The 14833-nt window shown below is 39.3% G+C and overlaps 1 protein-coding gene across 1 annotated transcript in view; it reads left to right on the forward strand.

The window, feature by feature from the left end:
• L3MBTL3 (L3MBTL histone methyl-lysine binding protein 3) overlaps positions 1-14833 on the forward strand; it is a 74866-nt gene that overhangs the window by 16195 nt on the left and 43838 nt on the right. The window contains exons 3-7 of the mRNA XM_014312071.2: positions 6700-6811; positions 8979-9138; positions 10119-10257; positions 11565-11649; positions 13795-13886. Of these exons, the coding sequence (XP_014167546.2) occupies positions 6700-6811; positions 8979-9138; positions 10119-10257; positions 11565-11649; positions 13795-13886 (588 nt within the window). The remainder of the gene's footprint in view (positions 1-6699; positions 6812-8978; positions 9139-10118; positions 10258-11564; positions 11650-13794; positions 13887-14833) is intronic.

The following is a 14833-nucleotide window of genomic DNA, read 5'->3' on the forward strand; positions in this document are numbered from 1 at the left end:
GCTATTGCAGGTAAATCCCACACAGGAATGCTTAGCACCACACTTGTTTCTACAGCAGCCTTTCTGCGCAATGCCGAACAACTCACTGGAACCAAATTTTTGGCAGGTAGCCATTTTTTATTTGCTTGCTAGCTTGGGCTTTCCATGAGATATTAGTGTCTTGTATCTAGAAATACTCTGGCCACAATAATTTGGAGCCAGGGTTGCCTTGTAGGTCAACTTCTGGATCAATAAGCGTCATCTTGGCAGGCCTTGACTTCTGGCTCTGTTGCTGATTTATGTGTCACCTTAAGAAAGTCTGTTTAGCTGCAATTTCCTACTCAAGTGGAGATAATAAGGCAGACTGAGTTTGCAGTGTAGAGAAATCAGTGGGAAGCCCTCTGGTACTGAGATAATTCTTGAGCACTTGAAGTGGGATGGGAGGGGGTTTGGAAGAGCCTGAGGAGTGTCTAAGAATAAAGTAGATAAACATTACTGCAGACAGGACTGAGGTATTGGTATATACTGGGAAAATGTCAGTCTCTCTTTCTAAAGGGATATGTTTTCTGATGGTACCTTAGCTTTCTGTTCAGCAGTAATGAAAGAATGCTCCTATTATTTTTTATTTTTGGAAGGATATAATTTGATAGCAATTCCTTCCTGCTTGTGCCTGCCCAGATAGGAAAAAACCCTTTCTTTTTGGATGCAAATTGTTGTCTCTTCTTTGTTACTTCAGGATTAGCCTATTGCAGTGTTACTGAAGCATTTTAAAATCAGTCCAAGACTGGTGGAAGTGCTTGCCTTTCTTGCTGACAGCATCTTTCCAGTGAGAGTGGGTCTGGCCTTGCCCCTTGGTTGTGGTGAGGAATTTAATTTCTGCTGACTGTGATTTAGGGAGTCTAGATACCCTGTGATGCCACTTAAGTTTGTCTTTTGCCATACTTGTGGAGTAGCAGTGTGCAGGCAGGATCCTTTCTCATGATTGAAGAAGCAGAATTGGCAGGTGCAGAAACAGCACATTTCCCCAATATTCTCTATCCCCAAAAGAGTCAAAATTTTGTGACAAGGCAAGTGTAAGGGGTCACATGCTTACTCAGTGCTTTAAAATAAGCTGGGAGCAGAGTACTCAGAAGGATGAAGAGCTACCAAAGGGAGGTTTTTTCTTTTGTAAGTGGCTGAGAACAGAGATTTTGTTTCAGGAGTTGCTTTACACTGCATTGTAACAGTAATTGCTAGAGTGCCTAAAGCTTTTTTAGGTATGTGTTCTTTGTTGTACACAGGGGTTTTTTAAAAAAGAAAATAAACAGTCATTCTGCTTTCAAACCATGTAGAGTAAATAAGACTGTCTTTACTGCTTGAAGAAAGAGTATAAAAATACCAACAGCTGCCTCATTTTTCTGAATGCTATTCAGCCCTTGCCTGGGGCAGGGGTTCTGTGGAAAAAGTAGTATGTGATTGTGCATGTAAAGAGTGTATCACACACACAGGGAAGAGGGGTCTGGTTGAATGGACAAGCTCTGGCATTTAATAACTTATTCAACTTCAGTAATATGTTATAAATACTTTGGCATGTAGCAGGATGTGGTCGGACAATTCAATGGTGACAGGCAATTCCTTCACTTTAAAAAGACTGTAAAATGCCAGGAAAGCTCTGATTTATTTGAGAAGTCCCACTGAAACCACTGTGACTAAATGGGGATTAACATCAAGAATGATGATAACTTCTTGCTAGCTAGAGATCAGAGTGTCGTTCTTGTATCACTGAAGTCCCAGGTGTCAGTCCTTTTGACAAACTGCTGTGGAATTCTGCTACTTAAACGTAGCTACTTCATAGGCATTAAGACTATTGAACATTTACTCCGTTTACTTGTGTTTTGGATATTAAAAACTTTGCAGATTTCTTATGAAAGCATCCACAATCACTTTTGTGGTGTCAAGATATGTTTTGTTGCTGAAGTGCCTGTCAGAATGCAGCAACAATTGTCTTTATTGCAATGAACTCTTTGTCCTGGTCTTGCCCAGTAGATGGTGGTGTTGGCTGATTTTTCTAATTTATTTTAAAGCTGTGTATTAACATATGTGGGGGTTTGTTCTTTTTTTTTTCTCCTTTGCATTTCAATTGCTCGTCCTTTTTTTTTCTTTTTGTGTCTGTCCTCCCAAATAATAATTTTACCATACATAAAACAATAACAGCTTTTATTCTGATTGGATACCTGTGGGAACTGATGAGATCTTTTACATTCTTAAGAGGACACAATTAGCAGCAAACACTGATAGTTTGATCTGTGTTGCTCTGAATTGGACACATGTAACAGTGGGGACTTAATTTGAAATTAGATTGTATGCATTTGTTCCCAACAGGTTTGAGTTTTAAGAATTAATCTACAATATGATAGACATTTTGCATTGTTTGTGATTTTTGTTCATCCCACAGAGAGACAAATGCTCAAGAGTACTTTTATGAAATGTGGAAAAGAGAACTGAAAGCCCTTTTAGCATTCAATTAGCCATACATAAAACCACAGTGTCTTCCAGCCAGCAGGATAAGGCAAAGAACTTCCATTAGAAATGGAAATTCTCTAAACCCACTGGAGTTATGCTTTGTCATGTTCCCTGGGATTTTTGTGGTTCAGCATAGCACATGGTGGGCAAAGAATGACAGGCTGAGCAGAAAGATGGAGAATATTTTCATAAGAGCAGAAGGACCATGTGCTTAGCACAATAAAATAGAGTTTGAGGAGGTACATAATCCTTTGCTCCATCATATACCAAGAGAGTAAGTGTTGGGGTACTACAGCTATCCATAGGTTAATGTAGCTTAGGAAAAAATGGGTACAAACTGACAATGAATATTTGGAAATTAAAATATGAAAGGAACTTTTTCAAGAAAGAAATTCAGGACTTTCAGTTCACTGGTAACTGAAAACCTGTCTTCTTCTGAAACATTTATGAAATACTTTGTGTGATACTATTGCTTGTAGTAGACAAAGGCCTCATATCAGTGGCTTATGAAACTTGTTTCAGTCCTGTGTAAATTTTCAAACAATTTTAATTTTTTGTAAAATGTTTATTGAAAGTAATTTTGGTCCCAGTAGAAAAACTTTGCATGTGGACGGACAGAAATGGTTCAGAAAGTATTGATAATGTTTGATTATTATTTATTTAAGCCTTGGGTTCTCTCAGTATGTTCATTATCTATTGAATGAACATTAAAATTTTCCTGGGGATAAAATTAACAGTCATAAAAGCTGAAGTTTTTAGTATATCAGGGCATCGTTTCCCGAGAATGTGAAAATGTATCTCAGCTCTGAGTAGAAGGCATCTCTATTGATGTTTAAATGGAAGCTACTGTTCTTCATCCTTGTGGGAAGTGCAGACAAGGCAGCTGAGTAAGTTCTGTGTTGTATACTTACCTGTTAGCAGCTGGACTCTTCCTGCCAACTCCGTTGCAATATGTTTGCATTAAAAGAATGGCAGTTACTTGAGCATGTGTATTTTTGCCCTCATTGCTCGCCTGTACATGAAACATCGGAATTTAAATTTCCTACCCAGATGCTTTATTTATTCCTGTTTATCTTCATGTGAATTTGTTCAGGAAAGCTATTGAGGTTTCTTTCTCTTCTCTGTTGCTGTCTGATCTTTTAAGACCATTGGCTTCATAGCATGGGACAGAGAATAACCTTAAGAGATTACTTAAAATTTGCCAACAGGCATTTGACAAAAGTCGAGTGGATTGAATTTATGCACAATAAGCCTTATAATTTATTCTCTTTAAAATATTAAGGTGACAAAAATGAGTCTTTTTTGTGAATTTATTTGTTAAGTGCTTGGTTATGGCTTTATTTCTGTCAAGGGGAGTTTCACTGTTTGATGCAATGAAGGCAGGTTGAAGGGAATCCCTTTCTCTAATGCAAATTTCTTTATTTACTTCAGGAGTTTTGTGACTTGAAAACAAGTTTTTACTTCTCAGAAAGCTGTGGATCCCTCCTCAGAAGCTGGCTACATGGCACTGTCACCTGCTGTGACATTTCAAAATGTCAAGACACCTAGGGAAGTGCCTGGGAAGACTGCCCTTATTGTATTTTGACTTGGAGGAAATACTGTGATGAAACCTTTACTTTTAGGTTTTCTGTTGCCTACACTCTAAGTAGAAGAGGCTTACAAATGTGTTGAATTTTTTTCATAGGCACATAAACCACCATTAATCTAGTTCCTTTTTTTGTTATGCTTCCAGCAGCATACACTAGTTGGCATGTTGCTCTGGCAACTCTTATCCTGTGATGACTTTGTGCAGCATGCTGCTTTGTACATCTATTTATCCTGTTTTTAAGCAGTTAACCTTTGTCACAAGCTGTTCATGTCTTTTGCTCCCCAGCTAAAACCAGAGTATTACTTCCCAGGTCTGAGGTGTTGTTCTGGTTAGCCACAAAGAGCTTGATGTTTACATCGGTGCTGATGCTGTAGCTGGGGAAATAGGGAGTGAGAGCAGTCATGAATTCAAGTTTGCCTCCAAACAGGAGCTGGAGGCCTCTGACACTGGTAAAGGCAAGGCTGCAGGCAAAACCAGGAGTTACAGTGATCAGTGAGGCAGTGCCCAGTTGAGCTCTTTTGCCCTCCCGCCTGCTAAGGCGGTGGTAAGTTGTCACTCCCCATCACTGAGACCATCTTAACGTGGTTGCCTGGCTTTGAGGAGCTCCTTGAGGAGTTTTTCTTTAATGGTTCAGCTCTTGCTGCTGTTAACAGCCTCCAGGGAAGGAGTGGCTTGGAGCTGCCTTCCCTGCAGTCATCTGTCTTCCATTGTTTGGTGCCCATCAGTCAGCAGTGAGCCCTCTGGAGCCAGAACGGCTGGCAGGTCACTGCACTGCCTGGGGGAATGTCCTTGCATTCCACAGTAGGTCCCACTGGAGGAGGAACATGTGTGTGGTGTCAGGGCTGGCCATTGATCGAACCCTGCGGACACGTCCCAGGTATTTTGGTATCCCAGGGCTGTTCAGAAATACCTTTGGTGCGTGGATGTTCCAGCTGACACTGTATGAAGGTGTGGGAGGGTGTTTCGAAGAGCTGCTCAGTAACCTCCCTGTGCCCAGCCTGCTGGCAGGCTGCACAACCTGCAGGTGTCTTGGCTCATGTTCACAGCTTGCCTGCTGTGAGACAGCTCTTGCAGAGTTGGAGCTCTTGAAAGCAGGGAAGGTTTTCCTTCTGATATCCACCTGTTGCAGAGGCAGCAAAGCACAAATAGCAAAAATGAGCTTAACCAAAATAGGAGCAAGACTGAGTGTGTAAGTCAGCTGTAAGACTCTTCTGAATAGTAACTCTGCTGCTTTTCTGTGGTTGGAACAGCATGAATGTCTCTCCACAAACTGAAGCATCAGCACGTGGTGTTTAGTGCATTTGGTTGCCTTTCAAAGTTGAACTCATGGTGTTTCAGTCCAGATGGATTTATCAGCAGTTTGTCCATGCTTTCATATCTGTTGTGAGCACAGCTGATAACAAGCAAAAATCTTAGCTCCAGACATCCTATGACTGTGTGAGGGCCTCTTCTTCCTTTCCTTCATCCCTGCTTATTTCTTAGCTGTTCACATTCCTTAGGGCTGGAAGGACTGTATTAGTGAAAGCACACTTTATATGTGTGTGTAAATGGGGGTCACCTTTGCTTGCAGCCAGAATGGCTTATTTTCAGTACTGTACTATGGCAGGGTCCAAAGTGAGGGCGTGTGATGTGTTCAACAGCCTCTGGAAGCACAGAAAGGGTCAGTGTAGTGCCAGGCAATTGTTCCAGAGGCCAGAGAAAGAGAAATAGGCTTCGTGCTATGGCCTTGAAGGAATATCCTCTCTGGTGGATGCCAGGGAGCTTTGAAGGACTCTCTCAGATGTAATTTTCCCTGTAGAAAGCTGTTGGTAAGAGCACCACACTGATAAAGACCTGTTCTCTGTGGCAGAGGCGCCCTTTCGCTGTTCAGAGCAGGCATCAGGGACAAATCACTGCCTTGAGCTAAACCCAGGTCACCAGCTGGGCCTGCAAACCACGTAGTGACTGGGAAGCAGAATTATTTTCGTGTGGTAGTGCTGTAATCACTACAGCATTGGGAAGAAACTTTTCTTCTGGCAGCAGGACGGCTGTAACTCGCAGTGCTCCAGTGTAAGCACAGCATGTGGGGCATTGTTGAGCCGTGCGTCTGGCTGACAGTAATATCACATTCAGTGTGTAATTAAACACCTCATAAACTGCCTTGAGATGTTTGTTTATGTGTGCTTTTTAGTGGAGAAGTACTGTGTTTTCAGGGGATGCTGAAATTTCTGTACTCTGCAAAGCATTTGGTGTGTGATGTTCATTCAGCTCCCTTGTTCTCAGAAAGAATACTCAGTGTCTGGAGTGTCTTATTTTGCTGGCAGTGAAAACCATATGGTATGGGGTGTTCCCATGAATTTCTGTTAGTGTTTTTCTTTTTAATATTTGTGTGTAAGTTAGATATTGGAGGCATCTGTATCAGTATTGCAAATCTATTGCAAATTAATATTTATAGATATCAAAATGAATTCAAATTTGGCTTGATCTAAACAAGAATGGCTTGTTTTGAATTCCGTGGGGATAAGCAGAAACACATAGAAGATACGCAATGTGATGAGGACCCCATGTAAAAACTATTTTGAATAGCAGATACTTCAAGAGACTTCCAGTAAATTTTTACTATGCTCTGTGCCATTTGTTTTGTCTTACAGTTTAGAGTAAATGAATTTGGGGCCCTGGAAGTAATTACAGATGAAACTGAGATGGAAAGTGTTAAAAAGGCAACTGCTACCACAACCTGGATGGTTCCAACTGCTCAAGAAGGTCAGTTAAGAAGCAGTAAACATTTTCTGTGGTGGACTGTAGTTTCTTTAATGCATCAACTTTCCTTAAAGCTTGCATCCAAAGTAAAAAAAAAAAAGAACCAAAACAATTTACTTGCTTTAATGGACGAAGTATCTCTGATGAAGTAACCTGTTTCTTGGGATACAAATTAGTATGAAAATGAATTCATTTCAAGTTGAAAGGAAAGAATTCCACTGTTAAATATCTGAAGTTCAATTACAGCCACATTTTTTTCCTTACAGTAATTTTCTCTAAATTTAGATTTGGTATTTTCCCTCTGTTTAATTTGCAAAATAGTAAATTTCTTTTAATTATTGAGAATTTAAAATTTTAAGATATTGAATTTTGTATTGAGCTGGTTCTCCCAGACTGCCCATGGACTTTGCTAACAGCCTAGAGGTTTTTTGTGCACTGCAAACTGCCTTGGTATGGTCAGCACAGCTGCCACTACCCATGTCAATGTCCGATGTGCAGTGTGTACCCCCACAGATGCCTTGCCCCTGCCAACTATGCTTTTTTGCAGCATTAAAAACAGTCTGTAGAAACAGCTAATGTTTATCTTGAATGGTGAAATTCTTAGAGTTGTAGTATCTATTTACCAGATAAAGTGTTTCCTGGATTTAAAATTCTGAAGTAAGAAACACCTGTTTTGTTCAAGGAAAGCTGGTTTACGTGGTCATAAATTTTTTACACTGACTCCAGTAATGATGGAGTAGCATGAAAGAGAATATCACAACTGATTTTGTGATTATTTACAACTACCTAGTTTTTTTCCTTGTTGGTATTACATTTTATCAACTTTCTTTTGAAATATATGTTGAAAAGCAGACATCACAATTTTTGTTTCATAATCTTCCCTATAAGCATGAGAAGTCAGTGAGAGCTTTCCTTTGCGGCTCCCTCACAGTTAGTTCATAATTGTCATGTGGGACATTAACACTGGTAGGAAAGTGGTTTGGGCCCCCCTGAGGTCTGAAGCTGCAGACCACTGTTAATGTGTTCTCTAGCAGGGCAGTGATAGTTCATTCAGGTTTCAAATCTGTGATGAGAGTAGCATCATTATGAGAGTGTAGTAGCGCAACAGGTTCTCTGCTTAGGCTGAGAGATCAATTACAGCAAAGCACACAGCTGCATCCCCCTCCAGTCTGACAAACCTAAATAAAAACTTGTGTTTCTACTGAATTGAGCTCTGTTTATGGACATATAGACGTAGCAAGTAAGCATTCTGCTACTACCTGACACCATCCTTGATTAATTTAGTGCTCCCCAAAAGTAAAATCACTGCTAAAATTTTCTGCTGTGAGAATAAAACAGTTGTTTTGAACCACTCATGATGCTGGTGTGTAAATATAACATACATTGTATATTCTTCTGGAGGAGATAGCCTGCATGCAAGAGTTCATTTGACTCTGCTTTCAAAGACAGTACAGTGCTTAAGCAACATAAATAGTCTGTGACTTGAAGTTTGCCTTTTGGGGAGGTACAAAGACAACAGCCTGCTCTAGAGGCTGGAGTACTTGAGAGTGCTTCATACTTGCGTGTGAGGGAAAGTAACTGCACTCTCACCTACATATAGCTTCTCCTAGGCTCTATGCATGTTGTGGGGAAATTGCAGCTTAGGATCAGTGAGTAGCCTAGTATTTGAATATTGCTTTATTGCAGGTTGAGTGATGTTCCACTTCTGGTGGACCCCAGGCAGGTTGAGCAGTAGCTGCTGCCTGAGACTGCAGACTGTAGCCAGCGATTTGCTTCCAGAAATAATTTCAGCTAATGAAAAGATAACTCACCCCAACCCTTTTCTCCCAAATTTAGGTATAGGCATATCAGCAAGAAATGAAGTCATGGATTCTAAACAGTGATGGCTCTGTGAGCACTCAGTGCCTGTCACAAAATTCAGTCCTTCCACAAGCAGCCACATCAAGCTGTGACAGAGCCATAGAATAGTGGGTTCCTCTCTCCTGTTGCAGTGTGAAAACCTGACTTGCTTGTCGGCAATCTGGACCTCATACAAGCACTAATTCCTAGTTCTTCATTCTGACAAGAGTAATGTGGCTGATGTTTTTCTGTTTGCTTCGCAAGGCCTGATAAGGATATTTGGAAATGTATCACCTCTGCCTAAGTGAAGTTAACTTTTGTCATTGTGCAGCCTTTTCAGAAAAGACAGGGATCCCCACAAGGTTGAAGGAAACTGCAAAAGTGGATGGACTTGTTTTCTGTGAAAACTGTTACCGCTATGGTACCATAGAAGAATTTGTTCCTGAAGGGAAATTTTGCAGCCAGAAATGTGCCCAGCAAGTGAAAAACAAGTAGGTACTATAACAAAGCATAGAAGCAAAGAATTTGGCATAAATGCAGCATGAGAGTGAAGTGGTGGGATAAAATGTTCATGGTGGGGCAGAGGGAGGTATTAAGCAGACAAGTTTCAGTGTCGCCATTGGTTTGTAATGTTCTTTCACTGTTTTTTGTGTAAATGCCTTAACAACATTTGGTTTTGTCTAACACTGACATTGAAGGCAGTCTTTTTTACTCAGTGTGCTGTGTTCTGCTGTCAGATGCAAGCAGTAAAACAGTCTATGGGATGCATGAATCAGTGTCAGACTCCCACCCTGTTTCAGTCATTGGAATTAAGATAATCAGTAATGAGATGGTTGGGGTGGTAAGTTAGTTATAATTAAGTGCAAGAGCTGTTTTATAGTTGACACTGAGTGAAAACATGAGCATACTGCAGTTTCTCAGCTCCTCTTTTTCAGTTAGTGCATTTCATCTCATCATAAAAGCATGTTTGTGTTAGTGTGTCCATTCTGTATTGCATATGGCAGTTTTAAACATTTATGGTTTTGTACATTTTCCTTCTTTTTAGCTAATTGCATCAAAGTTTTCTGTTCTGATTTCTTGTTTAGCAATTTGTACAGTCACATACCAGCTTTCTCCAATTGGATTTGTCAGACTTAACAATTACCTTTGTTTTTCTCTCTCTAAACTGCCCTGCAGTCCTAAACATTTCACAGTTTGCTTCTCCAGGAGACTTGATGGTACATGAAAAAAGACACACTGTTTAAAACATGTAAAACTTGTTCAGCATAAGCTGACAGCTTTCCTTTTACAGTTGCTATTGTGTGTCTCTCAGAATAATTCTTTTGACAGACTTAATTTTCAGTAGTATTTCTAAGAATATATTCGGTGTAATACTATGGGACTCACACATTTACTTGCTTTTTTACTTGTTTTATGAATATGAGAAGTGAAATAATATTGGCTTTGTGTCATTGTGTTACTTCTGTGATAGAGAACCAAAGGAGGAAAATCCCAGCATGGAATGCAATGGGGAAGATGATTCTAAAGGCATTCGGAAAAGAAAAGCAAAAGTACCTCTCAGAGAAGAGTCAAGGGATAATGGGGAGAAGAAGGAGAATCCAGATGAAATTGTTAGTATGCATCATAAACCCATTCCTGCAAGTATTTGGGTGGGAGTTTTGCCTTGTGTTGCAATGTCAGTGTCTCCATCAGCCCACAAAGAGGAGAGACTTCATCACTCTGTCAGAGCCACAATAAGTAGTTGTTTCGTTTGCCAATTTAATTATGCCTCAGCAGTAAATTGTAATTATTGACAATGAATTGATAAAAGCTAGTTTTGGTCTCTTTTCCCTGCTTTTTTAAGAACAGAACAAAAAGAATTCAAAGGAAAAATGGCGCTAATGTTGACTTGCTATGTCTTCAGCATGGAAAAACAGGAGTACATATTTCCCAACAACCCTGTTACTTTGTCATTCTGCACATGAATAAATAAATATAGACCACTAACTTATTTACAAAGAAAGCTATACTACAGTTAAGAAGGGAATACTTTGGATTTTCATAGTGTAATTTGCCTTTAAAAATCATATCCCAAAATTTGTTCTGCTTTTGTCGGGCAGTGTAATTTGCTTTGAGGCACCTTTTGTTTTCTTTTCCTTTTGGATTTATTCTTAATTTTAGAAAAAACTTACTCCACAGTACCTTCCCATAATGTTTGTTTTCTTGTAGTATGTGTTTTCTTCCTAATAGTTGTCACACTACTGGGGGTAACACAGTTTTCAGGGAGAAGGGTAGATTCTGCAACTACAGAATTGTCAAAAGGATGAAGACACTTAGATTTGTCAGGAGGGAATTTGTAGCTCTCTGCATAGCAGTATCCTAGGCAAAAGTCAGGGGATACCTTCATCTCCATGCATCTGCCCTCCCAGATGAGTACTTACTCTGCTCATCTGCTCAGCTGCTCACAAAACTAATACAAAAACAGTGAAAAAAATTGAAAGGATCACAGTGCCATTTTGTATTTACTAAAGCAGTTGTATGTTTGAAAAAAGAAACAACAACAGAGTAACACTGTGAGAGGTTTTCTTTTAAATTATGTTGGAAGCATGAACATGCCAAAGATACTGTTATTTATCAATGTCTCAGTGGGGTCTGCTGAAGGCTGCATGGTCTCTGGTTCAGGCAAGGCTGGCTGGCTGAGTGCCAAGTGGTGAGAGTCCTTCTGCCTGCCATTTTCACTGTGTTTGCTGTGATTTGGCACTTATGGCTCACTTTGCTTCTATGAGACATCTGCATGTTTGTTTGAGGTAGGAGAGAGCTAGGTCAATAGCCATTTAAATGAAGTCATAGTTTAAATTTCAGTATCGCAACTTTTATCATACTAGACTTCTAAGCTAATGAGGTTACTGTACTATTTTTTTTTCTCTTTCTAATTTAGGAGGACAAACCTGAAGGAAGGATCTTGAGAGTCTCACAGAGAGCCAGGAGAAAAAGAAAAGGGGAGATAACAGTTTTGAAACAAAGTAAGTTATATTATGAAACAAAAATCTCAACCATCAATTCTTAAGGTAATAGCCATATCTTATTGTGAATTGCCAGCATTGTTTCACAAAATTTATATTCCCTATTGATTTTTTTTTCATTACTGTAAAAAGACAGTGACAGTGTTATTTACAGCAATTACATTCTAAGACAGCATAGGGGAGAATCTGGTGAGTGTAAATGCAACTAATGTGCATTTTAGGTTTTTTCTTTTCATCCCTCTAAATAGTGCCAGTATTAGAGGGAATCAGCTCCATTGAGTTCCCAGATGCTGAAAGACATGTATCAAGCAGCAGTGAAAGTTTACTTTTGTTTCCTTGGGGATCAATTTTGCATCTTCATTATGTGCTGGAAATAGACACGTTTATGGAACTGTTTAGGAATAATTGCTATAATCAATCCAAAGGGACATATACTGCATCAAGCAACATAATAAAACATATTTTAAATGAGTGCTGTTCTTTCAAGCTATTTGTATGATAGATAGTTTTAGGAAGAATGGGAGAATCAGCTGCTATTATACCTCAGTGGTATACCAACCACAGACCTACATCTTGCCCTCCAGAGTGCTTCTTATGGTAGATGGGGAGACATTAACAGAGGTTGCCCGGCCACTAATCAACACAGAACACCAGTTAGCTCTGATGTACACCAGGAGACGAACTACATGCAACAATAAATGTTATGAAAGATCCCCCTCCCAAGATGGCATCACTCCTGAAATGTTTCTACAGTTGCTTCTAAGGCTGAAGAGATAAGAAGTGTGTGAGACACAAGGACAAAGCTGATGCTTTGTGGAAATCACTGCTGCCCACTGAGAGAATGATTTGCAAATTTCTTCTCTTAGGTTTTTTAAAAAATTTTTGTTTGGGAAAATATCAGTATAAAAGTATAAACTGGTATCAAAGACCAATTTGTATTCAGAACCAAGCACAATTAATTTATTTAATGGAATAGATAAAAACTGGGTAAATCCCAAATAAAATTAATGTGGTCTAATAGTGTTGAGTGATTACTATCACTCTGAAATTTATTATCTTTTGGTTACATTATTGTAATCTTTCTTCAGGAGAGTTTGGCATCACTATTGTTATGGTTCATGTTTTAATCATTAAAATGCTAAGCCAGACTGTTACTTAAAGGATTTATTTTTCCTGTGAGTAGCCCACAGTGTGGATCAAGCCAGAATCAGAGTGTGGACTGTGATGAATCCTTCTGACAGTGTGAGCTTATGGTCTGATATGCTAAGCTGCCTGTGTAGAGGAGGCATTTTAGGTGGAGATCAGTAGAGCAGAGTAGAGGTGTATGAAAGTAGATGCATACATGGCCATCTGTTCCTGAAGTTCCTGGCTATTGCTATTGTGCAGGTAGTGCCTTATTTTTGAGGCCTGAAAACTGTGTGACTGTAACCATTATTAAGATGGACTGTAAGCAATATTGCAATTACTGTGCAAGTGTTCATACTGTGTGAACAAACCTGAAACTGGAGGTTTCTCTCATATGCTAATGACATCCTGAGGAAATAAAGCACTGGTGACAGTTCTGAAGACTCACAGAAGATACTGTTAAATCACTGCCTTTCTACCCAAAACCATCGAACTACAAAGTGATGGAGTAGGTGAGAAAGTCTGAATACTGTTAAAGAGTAGAGTCTTTCAACCCTGATTAAAAAAAAACTTACGATGAGCAGTATCCACTTGAAAATGCTTTCCAGTTAAAGAAGGACATGGGGGAAAAAGAAACCCCTTAAAATACTGAGCTATTTTGTGATTTGAACTCATCTTTTTACACATTTGCAAATCGTATATCTTAATGCTTCTTTGGAGCAATAGGAAAAACGTGTTGGAGCAAGACTTTGTAAGTTGTTCCTGTCACCTGAAGGAGGTTTTTCTTGTTACTAGTCAAGGTTTGAACTGCTGGAACTGTTTCTGAACAAACCAGGAACCTTCATGTTCCTGCTGCCTTTCAGCCTACAGAACTTCTTTTTCTGAAATAAGTTCTGAGCAACACCATGAGTGCATTTCATAAAATGTAAATTCAAGAATATTATTAACTTGTGTTGTAGATTTTTTTTCCTTGAGATATTAGCTGTTACAGAATTATTTCCGTTTTATACTTCTTTATAGCTGTACCCTCTAAAGGAAGGCAAGCATGGTGTTGGGCATCCTATCTGGAGGAAGAAAGGGCCATTGCAGTGCCTACTAAGCTTTTTAAGGAGGTATGACCTTTGAAATTTAAGTCAGTCAACCACCTAAGATCATGAAATTCCTAGGAAATCAATAAACAAAAATAATTTGAAGATTTTATTCTTTTCTCGGGAAAACCTGCATGATGAAAACAATATTGTGTCCAACAGCAATTATGAAAGCAATTATCTCTCTCTGTTTTTTCAGAGAATTCTGTTGCTGTAGATGAATGCCGTCAAATCAGACTGCAGAAAGCAGATGCTCTTCCAAAATCTGCTGTTCTAGCCATTCCTTCTAGTCTCCGAAGCTAAAAAATGTGATATATACCCACACTTTTTCATGCCGTATAATTTTCTTTAAATATATTTAGAAAGGTTGTACAAAGGTCATCTTTTGTCTTGTTGCTTTGATTATATTACCTGTCTTTTCTTCAGCTTCTGCTGACATTATATTTTGTTACTACATCAGATACTACTTTGTCTTGTTCTCCTTTTGCTTGTCATCTGTTTGGATGTCACATCATCATGTCCTGCTTGTCCTTTGCCTGCTATGCTTTGTCATTTCAGTGCTTTCATTAGTGCCACCTCTCTTGCTTGGAAGAGAGCTCTGTATCCAAATCCACAGGATTTCTGTGCTGTTGTCTTCCCTTGCAAAACCTGGTGAAACATGTGAACATGTCTCAGCTATATGTTACTTTTTTTTTTTGGACAATTCTGTTCTTACTTTTCTGTTTCTTGCATCAATTTTTTTCTGTATGCTTCATACTTCAGCTATTAAATCTTCTCTGTGGGAATTAGTTTTCAGCTTACACATGCCATGTGATGCTGGTCTTTAATGGGTGCTTCAGTTGCTATTGAGCCAGAAAAGTGGAGAACTGGGACTTAGGTTTACAGAATCCATAGATTTGTAGGTGGAAGAACAACAGTCCCCTGACTGTCTTCAGTTGTGAACATAGTGCTATATACTGGTTCAAAAATTA

This window comes from Geospiza fortis, unplaced genomic scaffold (assembly GCF_000277835.1).
Source record: "Geospiza fortis unplaced genomic scaffold, GeoFor_1.0 scaffold98, whole genome shotgun sequence".
Taxonomy (NCBI): domain Eukaryota; kingdom Metazoa; phylum Chordata; class Aves; order Passeriformes; family Thraupidae; genus Geospiza; species Geospiza fortis.